Below are 17,876 nucleotides of genomic sequence, written 5' to 3'. Positions count from 1 at the left end.
ATCTTGGCAGACTTTGTGTGTTACTCATTGCAAGCATATGCTGTTACAGGGAAGCTATTTTAGAGCTCACACAGTTGTGATTCACAGTGTTGGATGTGCCATAGGAAAGAGGACATTTGCATTGATCTTCATACAGGGACAGATTAGTCAACTAGAGAATCCTTTTGTGGGCCATATTTAAGAGAGCTCTACTGACTATACTATTTACTGAGTGTCATCCCCACTACTGTTTCACTAGTTGATTGTACTGCCAAACAATTAATAGAATGTGACCTGTTACTCTGTAGGGCTCATCTACCTTACAGGAGCCATGAGGCAAATGTGTCAGGCAGTTAAAGGCTCAGAAACACCAAAGAGTGACATCACATATCTTGCTGATACATACCTGGTGTTCTATCACCATGGTCCCACCTTGGCAACAAGTAAATAAAGTGACTTGTCCTTGTTATGCCTGCCTACTTATCCAGACATGTAGCATCAGCAATGTTTATGCTCAACACGTGATGTCAGAGGGACTCATGGCAAGAGCCTATAATGAGAGGAAGTTCCCACACACCATGCAGCTTGTAGTGAGGATCTGGTTTTCCAACAGGCACAAGGCTGCAGCTGTGGTTTGAGCTATCAGGCTTTCAAAGGCAAAATGTTTAATAAGCCATGTAGCGATCTCCGGGGCCAGGGTATTACAGAACAAGCAGCATTTGGGTGGGTGGTAGTTAGTAGAACTGCTAGACCATTTTTCATCTAATGCTATATGCAGAAAGCATCATGGTAAAGAGTAATGGTTACAAAAACTATAGCTAAACTAATATAGCATTCGTGATTTGTGTATGGAAAATTAGAAAAATAACTTAAGACTCTTTTCTTCCAGAGCTCTAAGTACAACAAAGTGAGTGCTTACAAACAAAAGTAATTTTGTGTGGTTATTGGTCATTTTTTTACTGCACTATAACTCTGTTATTACCCCTTTGTGATTAGAGTGTTGGACAGGCTCTTGCATTTTTTAAGGCATTCACAGAGATCTGTGAATGGAGAGGCTACAAGTCCATATACCATCATGGCACAGAGACTTGAAGTTCTCATTGGAGAACAAGTACAGTGACCTCACCACAACTGTAGTCCACTAATACTTTCTCCAGCCCTGTAACTGGAGATCCCTTCACCAATGGCATTGCAAATAAAAGTGAAGGTGACACCAAAATTTGGATTGCCATCAAAACTGGAACAGAGAGGAAATCTTCCAATAGGGACATTTGTTCTAATAGCAAATGTCTAAGAGTTGATATTCGTTACATTAACAGATATCCTCTCACTTCCAATTAAGTTCATAGGATAGAAGGTTAAGGGAAAACTCTATTTTGAAACACAAATGGCAAAAAATTGCAAATCTTTAAGCCAATTAGTATATTTTTCCAGCATCACACAAATGCACAGATTATGATAAACTTGTACTTTTTCATTAAATCTCCAGATTTTCAATGCCAATTGTGTAATTTTGTGTAAATATACCTCCTTACATTCATACTTATACTTATTTTTCTTTGTTTTGAAAGAACTGTGCTAGGCATGTTCTCTAGACGTCAGTGGCTAAAAAGTACATTAAACCTTCTCTGCTGACTGTTAACTGATATCTTAAAGTTTGCCTTTTCTAGAAAATAACCTATGCACTCAAGGGCCCCTGTTGGAAGTAAAAAAACCGTGCAGCTTTGTAAAATGCTCTTTCATTTTATTGGAATATCTGTAGGCCATTTGGCCTCCTCTAGAAGCCCTACTGAAAACTTTAGGAAGTGAAAAACATTTGTTTTTGCTCCTGCATGTTGCTGGAAGTGAGCATCCCAACTGTTTTCACATCCTAGCAACAAGGCATAATATAGGGATTACTAAGTAGGAGTTTTTCAGCCAGGCTTCCAGGGAAGCCCAATTTTCCTACACGTAAGACAATAAAATGAATGAACATTTTACAAAGCTGCAGTTTTTTTAAATCTTCTAGGGCAGCTTGGCTCATAGTGTATTTTCTGGAAAAGGTGAACTTTGCCTTTAGCATCAGAAGGATTTGGAAGCATTTCATGGGCTTCCTGATCATGTGATCATTTATCACAGTGATTATGTGACCAGGAGCCCTTTCCTACCTGTTGCTGGGGGTGCGTGAGCATCACATGTACACATATATGTGGTAGCACAGAATAAGACCCACCTTCTTGCTGCCAAAAATATGCACACACATGTAACATCTTCAAAGCTTTCCTATCCTATTTCACATAATTTACAAAAACTATAGTGATTCATTATGGTGATGCTGCAGGCATTCTCCACTTTGTTTAGGAGAACATTAAAGTGGAAGAAAAGCTCAACTATAACTATTCTTAAAAATGTTCCTTCCCATTTTCTCCTACCTATCCTATCTGCCCTGTGTATAAATGATCTGTGTACCCATCTATTTTTAATCCACTCCAATCTGGTATGTGATCCTTCAGCTCTGGCTCCTTTGTGTAAGGGAGCACTTGGCAATGGCTGTAAGTTGAGGGGCCATGAAGTCACCCATAGGCACCCATGGATCGGCCATTGTCAGCACTCCTTTCTCTCCCCTGCAACAGCCACTTGCTGACACAGGGCAGTCAAAGCTGCAAGACTTGACCCGAAGGGGATTAAAAAGAGGTAAGTACCCAGATCTTTTTTTTTTTTATAGGGCAGACATGATAGGTAGGTGAGTGGGGAGAGAAAATTTTTATAAAGAGTTATATTTTTAAATGTCTTTACAAACATAGCAATTGTTATGTGCATCTTTACCGAGCACCTGTGTGTACAGTTTTACAGCATGGTCGCTAGTTTATTTTGTCTGCTATCATAGCTATATTATCTAATATGCTTCATAAACTTTGTAATGCCAATAACATTTTACATTAAAAACATAAAAGAAATCAGTGGGGCAGCTAAATACAAGTACTAGAGTACTAAATACAAGATTTAAAGTAAATACAATAACTATGAGAAACATGCCTATTTCTTTTGTGGATGTTTTGGAGAAGATGTTATCTTGTGATGCAGCATGTGATACAGTATTCTGCCTGGTTACAGTGTAATACATAGTGAAGCCTGACCTACAAAATTATCTAAGATGTCTAACACAGACACCCAGGCAGCTCTGTATGTTCAAGGCTGTAAAAGGATAATTCATTCAATGCTGAGTGCCTCTTTGCGTGTGAATGAAGAATGTCAACGTAGGAGGGAGGCTAAGATGTTTCAGACCTTAGCAGGATGTCAAAACCAAAGACTTTCAATGGAAAGAGTAAAAACCAAAGGCAGCTGTCATGGCGTATTGATGATCAAGCATCATCGCATCTGAGGTTAGAAACCTGATACCCAATCACAAATGGGCACAGAGGAATAGTAGGAAGGAAGGAATGAAAGTGCAAAGCTGCTACTGCAGTAATATTATACATTAGGAAGCCTACTAACAAATCAGCTATATGATACCTCCGCATAATTGCAGCACATTTGCAGTCTCTGGAAAATGTCCTCATAGTAAAAAAATTTTTTAAAATGGAAATTCCAAAAGATGAAATTCCAATGTAATCACAATGTAAGCGTAAATAGATGTTTTGTGCTATCAGTGTACAGGAGGTAGTTCTGCAGTTATACACTTATACATTTTTTTACCATGAGGTCCAAATTTTGTCTTTTGCCATCTTTGTGCTGCTCTTCTGATGCTCCTTGCCTGCTATCAGAGAATTTGATGTATCGAGTCTTTTAAGGTCATATTAATACCAAAAATCAAAAATGTAACCATTTCCTGTCTGTCCTGGTGTCCTTTTAATATTTTCTGAACACCAGGTGATGGGAAAGATTGTCCAATCATGTGACCACTCTGATTGGCTTTCACAGTGGTCACATGATCAGGTGCCAGTTCCACTGGCTACCAATCATTAGCAGGGATCAAGAACTGTCTTTTACAGCTCTGTCTGTATGCTGGGAGTACACAGTAAAAGTGTTTTCAGCATATAAATATTGGTCGCCCAGCAAAGCATATGTGTGGTGTGTGAGAGTTAAAGCCCACTCTTTTGCCACCACATACTGTATATGCATTGAGTGGGCTGCAGTCGATTTTTTTTTTCATGCTGATCCAGCCAGTAACACATTTCCTGTCTTAGCAGGTCTCCATTCTGGATGGATGAGCAACAGAAACACCTTTGGCAGCAGTGTTGTGAGTCTGTGGAGATGGTAGTGTTAGAAGCACTAGCAGATTTAGAGGGACTTGCCTACCAGATTGAAGCTGAACTCCAGATAACACTTTTTAAGTAGTTACAGCAACAGATTTTCTATTTGGGATAAAGGATTTATATAAATGATTAATATCTGATCATTGTAAGCATTCCTGTCAGTGGCATATGGTTTGTCTCAAACCTCTAACTGTCACTTTTCTGGACAACTTGGTCTGATAAAGGAAGTTGTAAAGGAATGGATTTACTAGCCAAATTAAAGGGTAAAATAAAGGGAAAAAAATATTTCTTGTTTTCGGGTTTAATACTGCTTTAAAGACCTAAACCTGAACTTTAAAGTTCACCTTTAGGGAAAATTGAAAAATGCACATATGTTTGAAGGAAATGTATTATTTTTTCCCACAGAATCCTGCAAAGCATTGCACCCATGATCAGTAGATTGCAGGTGCAATGTCAGATTCTTGCACATGCATCCTCCAGTTTTTGGCTGGAGAAAAGCTACAGGCAGTGTTAGTGTACTATGAATACACTGATCAGTGCACTTATAGTCCCTTGAGTACTGCAAGTCTGTGTGCCGTCATGGCAGACAGGACTTGTAGTTTAACCATTCACAGATTCCTGTAAATGAATGACACAGAGAGTGGCTGTGACAGTGGGTGCAGGGGAGAGGAACCTCCATCTGCTGTCACGAGAAAGATCTCGGGCGTAAGAGAGGGAATGTTAAAACATATTACATGTTACATCCTAAATATGTGTGTGGATAAGGTGAACTTATCCTTTAAGCCTGTGAAAAAAATAGGGTCCTCCTAAACATTTTTTCTTGAATTGTATTGTAACTGTCCCCATTTATTTTGTGAAATTCTGCACAAACATCTGGCGCTTTATAAATCCTATCTTATAATAAAAATAACAATAATCACAAAATTTCCTGTTGGTAGTATAGCCCTAATATTGTGATGATCATCTCCTGCCCAGGAATAGAATTGTAGGCAGGTGCAATCTCTTTTTCCTCCACTGTAGGTGGCACTGGACCGCAGCGGCATGGCAGTGGGGAGAGGAATTGAAGGGAGACTGAGTTTCTCTATGACTTCCTCTGCTATATAGGGCAGTGATCTGGTTGGATGTTCTTGCCCCATATGACCCTGCTGGCCTTCTTGGGTCAGGCAGAGTCTATTTAAGACTCTGACCCTGGGTTTTGGTACACCCAATGTGAGTAGCTAGTGTGGGGACAGGTTTCCTTTCTGGCAAGGACAGTATTATCAGCAGGGAAAGGTTCCAGTGGAGTAGAGAGAGTAGAAACCATGAATATCTTATCAGTAAGCTCCGCAATGGGTTGCACTGGCCAAGCCTCACCCTATTTTTTGTGACAGAAACTCTCTGCAGCTACCTCCGCTACCTCTTTACTATTGTTTTTACTGTTTTTACTAATTCTGCAATACACCATTTCTGGCAAATCGGGACACTGCCCACTGCACCACACTTCACCTAGCCAACAAACTGTCACTTTGGCCCCTATCTTCTTATAAAATAGTCATGGGACTGAAGTCTATCGTGCCATTACAAGATCAGGGTGGGAAGAGGCTAAACTTTGTGTTAATGTTAAAAGTGAAGTTATTTTTTAAATAAGGATCAGGTTATGTCTCACTTTGAGTCATCTAAGTGAAGCACAGGGTGCTGCTGGTAACGCAGGTGTTTAATATTTAAGCTGCTATTGGTTGCTATAGGTTACTGTATTTAATGCATGATTATTGCTCTTTGTGTTGTCTTTTGAATAAAATTATAAACATAGCCTATGCACATCGGTGTTCTTCTGTAGCACAGTTTAGTTAAAAAGGCAGAAAAGTGAACTGCAAAATATCATAACTCAAAGAAGCTGCATGAAAAACAGTGTATTAATCACTTAGGGGTTTATTTACTAAAGCTGGAGAGTGCAAAATCAGGCTCACTTTTGCATAGCAACCAATCAGCTTCTAACCTCAGCTTGTTCAGTTAAGCTTTGGCAATGAAACCTGGAAGCTGATTGGTTTCTATGCAGAAGTGAGCCTGATTTTGCACTCTCCAGCTTTAGTAAAGTAACCCTTTACTGTCCACAGGCCATATATATAAATGTCCTGGAACTCAAGTGCTTAAAGGCTAAGTTCACTTTAAAAAAAAATAATAAATGCACATTTGTTTGTAGGTAAAAAAAATTTGCATTTATTATTTTTTTCTTAGGAGCCTGTAAAGTTTTGCACCCACAATCAGCAGATCATGGGTGTAATTTCAGGCTTACAGGCAAGCAGTTACTGAAGTCCAGGTGGCTCAATGGACTATGAGAGCACTCATCAGGGCCCTCACAGTTCATTGAGAACTACAAACCATCAGCCACAATGGCTGATGGTAACTGTGGGCATTAATTCACAGAACTCTGTGAATTAATGTTGCCACCATGTGGGTGGAGCATTGCAGTACCATGCTATTTTCAAAATATGACAGCGGGTGCTGGGAGAAGGTCCCCTGCTCCCTGTAAGAGGAGGATCAGGGGTGAGCTGGTGGATGCTTAACATGTTTGATCCTAATATGGGTGTATAATATGTATCATGTTGAAAGACGTGCACTTATCCTTTAAAACAAGCTCATTGCTGCAGCAACATTGATGACCTTGATACCATTTTTTTCAACTGGTATTGTGAAGGCACTCCTGTGCCTACAGAAGGGCTTGTTACCCCCCTTGTGATAGCAATAAGGTAAAAAAAAAAACTTAAAAAAAGTGTTAAAAAGTGTAGATTATGATAAAATAAATAACATTTTTAAAAGCAGCCACAACCCCTTGCAGACTCATGCAAATGCAAATTGTGTGTGTAGGGTGAACACATGTATGTAAACAGTGACTGCACCATCTGAGGTATCGTCGTGAACGCTGGAGTCAGAACATTAATTCTAGGACCACATTCACGGTTAACTCTAGATTGATAACCTCTAAAGGCTTTTAAAGTGTTGCCAACGGTCAATGTTGGGTGTCATAGTTTTTGCTATTTCACAGGCATGTGCAGTTTTAAAGCTTGACTTATTTGGCATCTACAGAATTTACTTGATACAGTCCTATCATATTGTGTTTATGTGCACAAAAATCCATTTTAGTGAATTTATTCCCTGATCATATAGATTTGAAAAACAGTTGTGCAAACATTACGTAAAATAAAAAATTGCAACTGCCATCATTTTATTCTACAGGATCTTTGCATGCATAAAAATTGTTTGGGAGTTTTAAGTAATTTTCTAGCAAAAAAATGCAGATTTTAACATGGGAAAAATAAAAAAAATGCACTGGATGCAAAGTGGTTATTATGCCTTGCTTTTTTGAACGTAGTTATTTTTGTCATCCTAAATAATATATGCTGCTCTACATAAAGACTTGTCTCTGAAACTGTAATGTGCTTCCCTCCAGCTTTAACTCAGCCTTTAGCAAAACTGTGCTTGGGCAAAGTCACCCAAGAGAAGGTTTTATTGTGCACTCGCTAATAGAGAAGTGCATCTGTAAATGAGAGTGCTCTGAACATTCTGACAATGTACATTCTATATACAGTTATCACTTCCCTCTGTACTGTATACTGTGGAAACAGTGTTTTTACATTTTATTATATGTTGGGAATAGAATACATGCATACATTATTGATGCAGCAGAACATTGTTTCATTTGAGTTAACCTATTTTTTCAGAACATAAAATTGAGTCCTACTAAGAAAATAATTTTCTACCCAATAATAGTTAAATGGTTGGATAGAAAATTAAGTGTTCACTCTTTAGTCTTCTTGTTTTTTAGGCATTATTTTAAAATGATACTGCAATTACATGTGTTTTAAAATGGCACCTGATCTCAAATGCTGTGGCAGGTCCCAGTGGGGGCTTGAACTGACAGTTGCTTAAGACAGCCAATTTAGTACAAACTCAAAGAGCTTAATCAATCACCTCCTTGGTCTCCAGTCCTGCTACAGAGTGCTCAATAAAAGTACTCTGTGCCATAATGTAATAGAAAAAATTCGAGCTTGTGGCAAAATGAAATCCCAGGCACAACCTAATGAAGCTTCCCTTCATGAAGAAATGAAACTAAAAATGAAATGAAAAAGAAAATTAAAAATTAAATGAAAAAAAAAAAGATCAAGACAAAATACTCAACCACCCCTTTTATCCTCAAATCTGTTGGATGATTTGGAGGATGACAATTGCATTTTTTTGCATGATCGTTGGAAGATTATATCAGTTATGTTTGGGCTGTGATAAATATTTAAAAGCTGTGCTAAAAATTAATGTGATCTATTTTTCTTTCTAATTAAAACCTATATAAACATTTTTTGAGGTCCTGAAAAAATGTGTTGGTATGAGGCTCCATGCACACTAGCATTTTTTAAGCTCCTAGAAGCTATTATCAGCTCTTAGAAGCTAAATAGTGTTTGCATTTTTTGAGCTTCAGAGTCTAGGAGCAAAAAAATGTTTTTGTAGAGTTTTTTGGAGTGTTTTTCTAGCAGAGAAAACAGTAAATGCACCTAACAGCTTTTTTCTAGCTTTTACTGTAAAAATGCTAATAAAATACTAACGCTCCTAAACACTTCTGAATGCTGCTAAAATGCTACTAAACCCCATTATTTCCAGCATTTTTATCCAGCGTTTTTCCCAGTGTCTTTTTGAGCTTAAAAGAAATGCTAGTGTGCATGGAGCCTTAAGGTTAAAAGAAATAATTTTGACATTCACCAAACATTCACAAGTGGTCACTGTAATTTAAAACATATGCACAAGGCAGATTGGCTTGCAGTGAATATTTGGCGACTGTCAAATTTACTACCTTAGAAATATGTAAGTAATTACTAAAGACAAACAAGCTGCTCACTTTACAACAGAATTTCCCCTTTGCTTAGTGAATGAGGTGAAACTGTTCTAAATTCCATCATCCAATCATGTGCAATCAAAAATATTGTCTTTTTTTTTGCACGTTATTTGGTATTTACGAAGCTACTTTTTTGACACATTCACTAAGCTAAAGGAAAGATTTCCTTGCAAATTGAACAGCCTATTTGCCTTTTGGAAAATAAACCTCAACATGTTGAACCAACACATCTCAGAAGGAAACCGTGCTCTAAGACTTATGGTGATAATGTTCTGGGACTAATGTGACTAAAGCATCCTTTTAAAATAATCAATAACATACAGAACTTGAGACTGTGAAGTGTATACATTAAAATTGTTGATTGCCTCATTTATTAGTAATTACTTATCATAACATACACAACACCCAGCTGAAAAAAAAAGTATAATTTTCATGTGCATTTGTGAATTTCACGTTCCTTATCTGACCCTAGTGTCTACTCCCTTTCAAAATTTCATCATATGTGTCCAGATTTAGCCTCCTAATCTTCATACTGTTGCATATATTTTTAACTATGCCATTTTTGCCTTGATGTAACTTGAGCTCTAATGTTCTTTTTCACAGCTGTCAATGAGAGAATTTGGAGAAGGTTTGCAAGAGCAGATGAACTGTATGATGGGAGCACTCCAGGAACTGAAACTCCTCCAGGTCCAGGCAGCTCTTGAGCAGCTGGAAATTTCAGGGGAACACAACCATCTCACACATTTGAGAACAAATCAGTGTTGTCTAAGCGTAAGAGAAGCCTATGGGGTCAGGCATCAATCCAACAAACAGGCTGCAAAGCCACTGGAAGGTGGGAGAAGTCCAGACAACAGCTCGTTGGCTGACAGCTCACTTAACTTTGTTTCTGTGCCAGGACCAAAATTAGGTCATCAGGTAATGTCTGCAAGAGGAAGACAGACTGAAATTATATGTGCACCATCTTCTGTCTCACCTCCAACAGAAACTTGTCCCACACTTGAACCACAAGCACCAGGTGCTGTCTTTCAGAGCCACCATTTGAACAATGTCACCTATTCGTATTTTGGCCAAGAGCAATGCAATGATGAATCTATATATGACGAAAGAAATGACTGGACATCTTCACTTATGTCACAAAGCCGAAATAGGCAGCCTCTTATCTTGGGTGACAATATATTTGCGGATCTTGTTGGAAACTGGTTAGATTTGCCTGAGTTGGAAAAGAAAGGTGAAAAGAATGAAAGCTTACTTAATACCAGTAGATCCCAAGAGATCTACAAAAAGTTCTCCCTTACAGCCAACTTTTTCAAAAAATTCCTAAGAAGTGTACGGCCTGACAGGGATAAACTTCTCAAAGAGAAGCCAGGCTGGCTACATCTGGATGATCAAACACCTCAGATATCTAAAAGGAGCAAGAAGACCAGTAAACAAAAAAATGTCTTTTATTTCCCATCACAAACTGATGTAAAAATAAAAGTTGATAAGCCAAGCAAAATTAGCAGAAAAAGTATAGCAATGAATAAAACATATTCTAAAAATGACCAGGGAAAAGATGAGGCTGTGTACACAGGATTTGATATGAACACAGCAGTTTGGGTATAGTAAGTGGTAAACAATGTTTTTCTGATATTTTTAATGTGTAATTGCTGTTGGATACGTATTGCATTCAAATAGAATAGACAAAACTGTCTATATATTCAGCTGGGCTGAATCCTTATGAAGATGTTTTGCCCTTTTTATATTTTTTTTCAAATTGCTGCAAATTCTATTTTTACTTTTTGCATTTTGTACAATAAAACAAAGGCACGTGTAAGTAGAGAACCAAGCTGGTTCTTGGTATAATTTTATTTCTGTTAAGTATAAATCCCAACTATAATACAATATATTTTTGACAATCTGCCTTGAATGGGCTTGCAGTCCTTCAATGACTACTGAAAGGGTTAGGTTTCAAGCAATTTTGTAACCCAGTAATTTATTTAGTGCAATTATAGAACAATGCAAATTGCCTGCTATTTAGCAAAATCTTAAACCTCTGGCCTGTCGAGAAGAGCCATCATAGATGAGCTGTCCTAAAGCCTTATAATCCCTAGTACTGTGCTGGCATGTTTTTTTCACATGTGTCATATGTCTACAAATTCTGATTCTGAGTAGCAGGTGGATGTAAGGTCAACACTTGTTCTCAATGAAGAAACAAAGAAAATCTCATAATGCCTTTTTCTAAATTGATTTTCTGCCATTTAACCCATATTCCTTTTAGTTTGTTAATCCACAATAGATGGAAAGGCTCAAACATTTTTTTTCTGAAATGGCATTGGGGCTGTGTTGTATAGTTGAGTTAGACTGAAATACGGTAGTACAAAGAGACGTTTTTACATTTTGGTTTTCAAACTGAACTGAAGTTGCTAAGTAACTAAGCCAACAATATGTAAAAAGTGTACATTTGTAAAAAGTAGGTGTTGATGAAATAGACAATGCTAGCATTGAGCAATAACTTACAAAAACATTTAGTTATTACAAAAAAACAATTTGTCCATTTGCTAAAGCATGCTCTGTGATAAATGCTACTAAGAGTCATATTTACAAACCAGTGAATGTGACATTCACCAATCACTGCAGGTGAATCAATTACAGCCATTTAAAAACACATGCCCCAGAAAGATACACCTGCAGACAATGTTTGGGGAATGTTACATTCACTGCTTTATAAATACATATGAATAGTTTTTTATGTGTATAGGCTAAATGTGGTAAATATTTTAGTGCTTGTATAAGTATTTTAACACTGTCCTGTGTAAGAAAACACTAAGTAGTGTGATTCTGTGAAAAACACTATAAAAGCAGCCTTGAGGACCAGGTTAGAATACAACTGCTATGAAAAACTTGAAGTTGTAGCAATCTTTCTATCATGGAATACAAAAGTAATAAATAATGAGGTTGCCCAGCCAATTGGAGATTAAATCAGCCAGGCACCCCACCCCAGGTGGCATTTTCTAGAATTATTAAAGCAGTTTTAGTTTTCCCGAGTTCCCACTGTAACAAAGTTGCATTACCTGGTGACCCTACCGGTAGATCTTTTTTCCTCACCTTATAACAGGCTAAGTGATTAGAACAGCTGTCAATCAGCCATTAGCGGGAACTGACTGCAGTGACTGCATAAAAGCAAAGGGTAATCACTGTCATACAGCATTGCGACCTGGTTGCCATCCTTTTTTATAAGAAAAGTTCACTTTTGGGAACATGTTACATGTTCCACCTGTTTTTAGGGGGGGACATATAACATGTTCCCACTGCTTCAGCCGCTGCCCGGCTCTGCCCACACAGCCATTTCATTCACATAGTTCTGTGACTACAAGTCTTGACAGCCTTAGTGGCTGCCAGTTTGTAGTTCTCAGTGAACCACCACAGTGCTGTGAAGCGCCGTGATAGTTCAATGAAGCTTCCTGTCAATATATCGTCTTGCCCATACATCCCGTATGGGCAAGCAGATATACTGACAGATCTGCAGGAAACCAGCATGGCACCAGAGATCTGTGATCATTGGTGCAATGCTTTACAGGCTCTTGAAACAAAAAATAATAAATGCAAGCAAATGTGCATTTATTGATTTTAGTCAAAAGGTGAACTTATCCTTTAAGAAGGCCTCATTACAGAAAATGGCAACATTACCAGGTGTGTTATACATTTACTTATGCCATTATAAAAAAAAACTTGCACAGCTGCATTTACAAAGCAAATGGAGCAATTTACATACCTTCAGCAGGTTTAGGCTTCTGAATTTACCAGCCTAATAAAAAATATTTAGCTTCAAAATTTTATCATTCAGAAATGCTTGCCTGTCAATACTACATTTACTGATATGCAAAAGAATAGCATGGGAAAGTAATAAAATCTATGTGACTTTGTCAAAAAAGTATTGGTATAAATTGCTAAGATTGGTTAAAAAAAAAACCCTTTCGACTATACATTTGCATTTAGAGTACACAAAAAATGATTTGCAAGTGGGTTTTATTTACTGTATATGTTCACCTGTGTTGATGCTGGCTGGATAGACATGTTCTGTATTTACCAAATATTGTTAAATTTTGTTAAATTCTAACAACTTTACACCTCATTAACAAAGGGGACCTGTACTGAGTCAATATGTAGGCTACCATTGCTCTCCCTTCTTCTGAAAATGCTAATTTTGTAAATGTCATTCTGGCCAAATATCTTTAATACTTAGACTGAATGACCCAAGTATGTTGTAGTTTAGACTTGTGATTTCCTAATCTGCATACCTGACCCAGGTCAGTACATTAAATGATATGTTCACCTTTTGTAACATGTTATACCCGTATTCAGGGTGTATGAAAGAACTGTTTCCCTCCCCCTGATCCCCCTTTTGACAGCTAGCTAGCTGTCACAATTTTTAAAAACATGGCTGAACAGGGATTTGCCTGCCCAACCATGTCGCTCATTCACAGTACTCTTTGTGGATGTCGGCTTGTAGTTCTCAATGAACTGCCATGGCACTGTTGAGGGTTGTGGCAGTTCATTGATTCGTTGATCGTTGGTGTAATGCTTTCAAGGCTCCCAAAACAAAAAATAGTAAATGCACATTTTTTTTACTTGCAAAAAAAAGTGCATTTATTATTTTTGTTAAAAGGTGAACTTAACCTTTAAACATTCTGAGAAGGAGGGTCAGCAGTAACAATCATCATATTTACCTAAGCACAGGTCTTCTTAAAATGTCCAAGTTGCTTGTGCTCTATGGCAGCAAATTAGATTCTCCTTTCATTCCCTCATACTACAAAAGGAGAATCTAGTTGGCCGCTATGGAGCAACAAAAACAGTCCAAGACAACACTTCCCTCGGTCATTTTTTTTAATGAAGTTTCCATTTTAAAACATTTTGTGAGACAACTCACAAATTATTGTTTTAAACTGTTAATAACTAACATACTTGTGAATGAAACTGTGAAGAACCTGCAGAAATTCATGGACGTTTGGAAGCACTGATATAAAGACATCTATATTCAATTCATTATGCACATAGCATAATTTTCTTAACTGAGGTTGGATTCTTTTTTAATTTGAACAGTCTGTGGTACTTGAATATTCTGTTCACATATTGTGTTAAAAATTAGAAAAAGATCTACTGAGATCATTTCTGTTGCAAGTTTTACAAAATGCACCTGCCTGTTTATTTATTACACCCCAGGGGCGGGCTGACCATTTGGAAGCTTGGGCACTGCCCCAGGGCCCGAGGTCAGTAGGGGGCCCCATGAGATGCCCCTGGTACCTTTTTCATAGGCTTTCTTGAATTTGGGCAAGGATACAGGGGCCCCATGATCCCCTATTGCCCGGGGGCCCCATCAGTTGTCAGTCCGCCCCTGTTACACCCTACTTCCTAATTTCTGTTATTGTACTGTGATACATGAAGATGAGAGGAAGAGATTCTCTGTTGAGATGTAAAAAGAAGTGTGTTTCCATTATGTAAAGAAATTGTGAAATTATACGGAGCTATGAACATGTACTTAGCTTATACAGTAATGCCTGTTATTTTCATTTGGAGCATGAGAAGAAAATCTGATTTATTTATGTCTAAAGAGGAATGTTATGTTAACCATGTATTATTTATGCATTTTTGGTATAAAAGCTTGAAGGTACATGATAGATCATTGCTGAGAAGGGGCATACTGTAATGTGTTTGCTAGAAAAGTTTTGGGGTCAGAACTTGAATAAAGCCATGGGATCTGTGCAGTCCAAAGGATTACAGGAGCTTTTCCTATGCACATGCATGGATTACCATAGTACATTATGTTTTCTGTGTGCTGATTTCATTATTGATAAATACTTTTGTTGGAATTGTGTTGATCTATTATTATATATTTTTTGTAGGTCTATTGTCAGTTCCCCAATTGTCATCCCAAATTATCCCAAACCTGTTGACACATGAATAATCATAATATAAATATAAAACAATCCTTTTGCTAGGTATATTTGTAAATCTCCTTTAAATATAAGGACATTGGGTCTGTACATTTTGTTCCCCAAAATGTACTATATTGATCAATATTAAAATAAAAATTTGTATGTAAACGCAACCACGCAGAATATAACAAGAAAAATGATCAAATACTATTTTCATTGCTGCCCAAGTAATTGTCCTGAAGTATACATTAATGTCTGGAGGAAATCCTTAATTTGATTTTAATTTCGATTTTCTTCATCCATGCATACAAGTCACTTTACAGAACATTCCAAAGCACTGGACATTGTTTCATTAAATATTTGTAATCCCATAGGTTTTACTTTAACTCCCTAAAAATTCAGTATCAGCAGTATATGGTAGTAGACCACGTGGTAAAACATATAAGCCCTCTTACAGCAAAGCTATCAGATGTAATAGTGCTTGATGGAAATGTGTGTTCCTAGGGCTCTGTATGCAAATCACACATTCACAAATTTCATATGCCAATATTTGCAAGTATATTCCTTGTAGTATATATAGAAGTCCTGTACCCACATGGCTACCATAAAGTGTCCTTGTGATTCCTCAGATCCAAGCAACTGCTCTTCCAAAGGTGAACACTGTAATGTGAACAAGTGTCTGCTTCATGAAAGAGCATATATATATATATGCTCTGTAATCTCGTTTTTAAAATTACACTGTTTGCCATATTAGGAAGTTTCATTATATCATGTGAGTAATATCCCGCAATGTTCAGAAACCATTATAAATATGGAACTTAAAACACCTAATGGAGCAAATAGGAAAGCGTTGTATTCATAGGGTTAGCCTTAAATGAATAATTGTATGGTTATGTTCCACAGACCTTGCATGCATCTATAGGGACAAAAGTCACTACTGCAAAAGTACATTTACATATTAGATTTTTCTAATATTTGTCTAGGATTCTTGTAATAGCCTTTAATAGGCTTTGATAAACATGGTCATCCTCTAGGACCATGTGGAAAGTTGTAAGACTGCGAGGGGGAGGGGGTAAAAATATTTTGGCTGACAACTTCTGTCTCTGAAGGTGTGCATTGGGAAAAATGATGCACTGAGCTTCTATTTTATGTGATCTTTCATACTATACTACCTTTTTAATAGATCACTTCTTTGTGCTCCAACATCGCAGTCACTGCACACTGCATCCAACACAGTTATGGAAATGCTTGGTGTTCCATCTCTTTTACATTTCCTTTATTGTATGTTGTGGCACTTGTCTGCACTGACTACAACAGCTCAGGGAAAAAAAAAAAAGAAAAACTGGGCTTTTTGGCAAGGCATCTTTCAAATGTCTCAGCTGAAGACCAAGTACGTTCTTAAGCAGGAACTACAATATTGATACTTATCTAAAGTCATACTTCCTACAATTTACCTGAAGCAGATAATATCCAAAGTAGTTTTTTTGCTGATTTAAAGCATATATTTTTGATAGATTTTAATCAAGCAACCAGCAAAATAAATCACTAACTGCTCAGCAAAAATGATGAAAGTAAACACTGAATGAGATAAAATGTATGAATGCAGAATTGCTTTGTCGAATGTGTGTGCTTTATAGTTTTGGAACTGGAATAAAGATGTAATGTTGTAATGGTGAGTTAAAAACATCCTCTGTATGATTATTCTACTGTCAAAATAGTTGCTAATTAATATAAATCATGTAAAATTGGAACAAATATATTACTGTAAAGCTGCTACTAAATTGTCTAGGAAGGCAGTGTTGGATTTTGTATACAGTACCTTCTCAGTTGACCTCATCATTTTCTTGATTTCCAAGCAGACACGCCTCAGGCTAAGTGATCATTCCACACTTATGTGAATAACGGTTATGACATCACATATGTGCCTACAGGGGACATTCCAACCCTCAGAAGAAAATCCTGACATTACTGAGTAATATTCAATAACTAAGGTATTATCTTGGATTACAGAGCACATCAGTCTACAGTCTATATATAATGTATATGTCAGGGAGCGCAGGGTGAGATTAGTGTCACATGAACTAATTGTATAAAATCACAGCAGTTAAAATAACACCTAAATTAATGTTGAGACTTTTTTATGTATGGTTCTCAGGAAAGTGGAAACTGCATTTTCAATATTCTGTACTGTATGTATGCCCGTGGCTGTGTATGTTTAGCTTTTATTAGAAGTACCTACTTTGAACTGCATCTATAGTATTCTTTCGTTTGTCATTTTGCCTTGTCGATAAATTTCACATTTCTTGCTTGTGATAATCAAATAAGATCATCCTGTCTGTTACTATTTTTTGTATTGAATAAAAGCACTTTTGCAGATTTCACAGGTTTGAGTCTTTCTTTTCCAGACAAGGGACTAATTAGAAAAAAAAAAACTCCCATTATGGGGACTTCCCAATGTCATTGTGGAGGTACAGATAACTATTATACTTTTTCTCTAAACTACAACCCACACTGTAAACTCGGACTGCACTCTCCCCTTTTGAATCCTGATGTATACGACCTTTGGACTCTAGGCACCTGCTCTCATATACAGTCAGGTCCATAAATATTGGGACATCGACACAATTCTAACATTTTTGGCTCTATAAACCACCACCATGGATTTGAAATGAAACGAACAAGAAGTGCTTTAACTGCAGACTGTCAGCTTTAATTTGAGGGTATTTACATCCAAATCAGGTGAACGGTGTAGGAATTACAACAGTTTGCATTCTGCAGTTAAAGCACATCTTGTTCGTTTCATTTCAAATCCATTGTGGTGGTGTATAGAGCCAAAATGTTAGAATTGTGTCGATGTCCCAATATTTATGGACCTGACTGTATGTATAA

At 37.3% G+C, this 17,876-nt stretch overlaps 1 protein-coding gene across 2 annotated transcripts in view; it reads left to right on the top strand.

Annotated features, from left to right (window-relative positions):
• INKA2 (inka box actin regulator 2) overlaps positions 1-17,368 on the top strand; it is a 41,162-nt gene extending 23,794 nt beyond the window's left edge. For both annotated transcript variants that reach the window (XM_089668311.1, XM_089668312.1), the window contains one exon: positions 9,679-17,368. In XM_089668311.1, coding sequence (XP_089524437.1) covers positions 9,679-10,677 — 999 coding nt within the window. In that variant the 3' untranslated portion in view covers positions 10,678-17,368. The remainder of the gene's footprint in view (positions 1-9,678) is intronic.
• Positions 17,369-17,876: the final 508 nt, after the last annotated feature.

The sequence above is a fragment of the Staurois parvus genome, unplaced genomic scaffold (genome assembly GCF_062004578.1).
Source record: "Staurois parvus isolate SC_StPar_1 unplaced genomic scaffold, SC_StPar_1.0 ptg000056l, whole genome shotgun sequence".
In the NCBI taxonomy this organism is placed as follows: Eukaryota; Metazoa; Chordata; class Amphibia; order Anura; family Ranidae; genus Staurois; species Staurois parvus.
The sequence above is the reverse complement of the archived record's forward strand: the minus strand, read 5'-3'. Positions and strand labels throughout refer to the sequence as shown.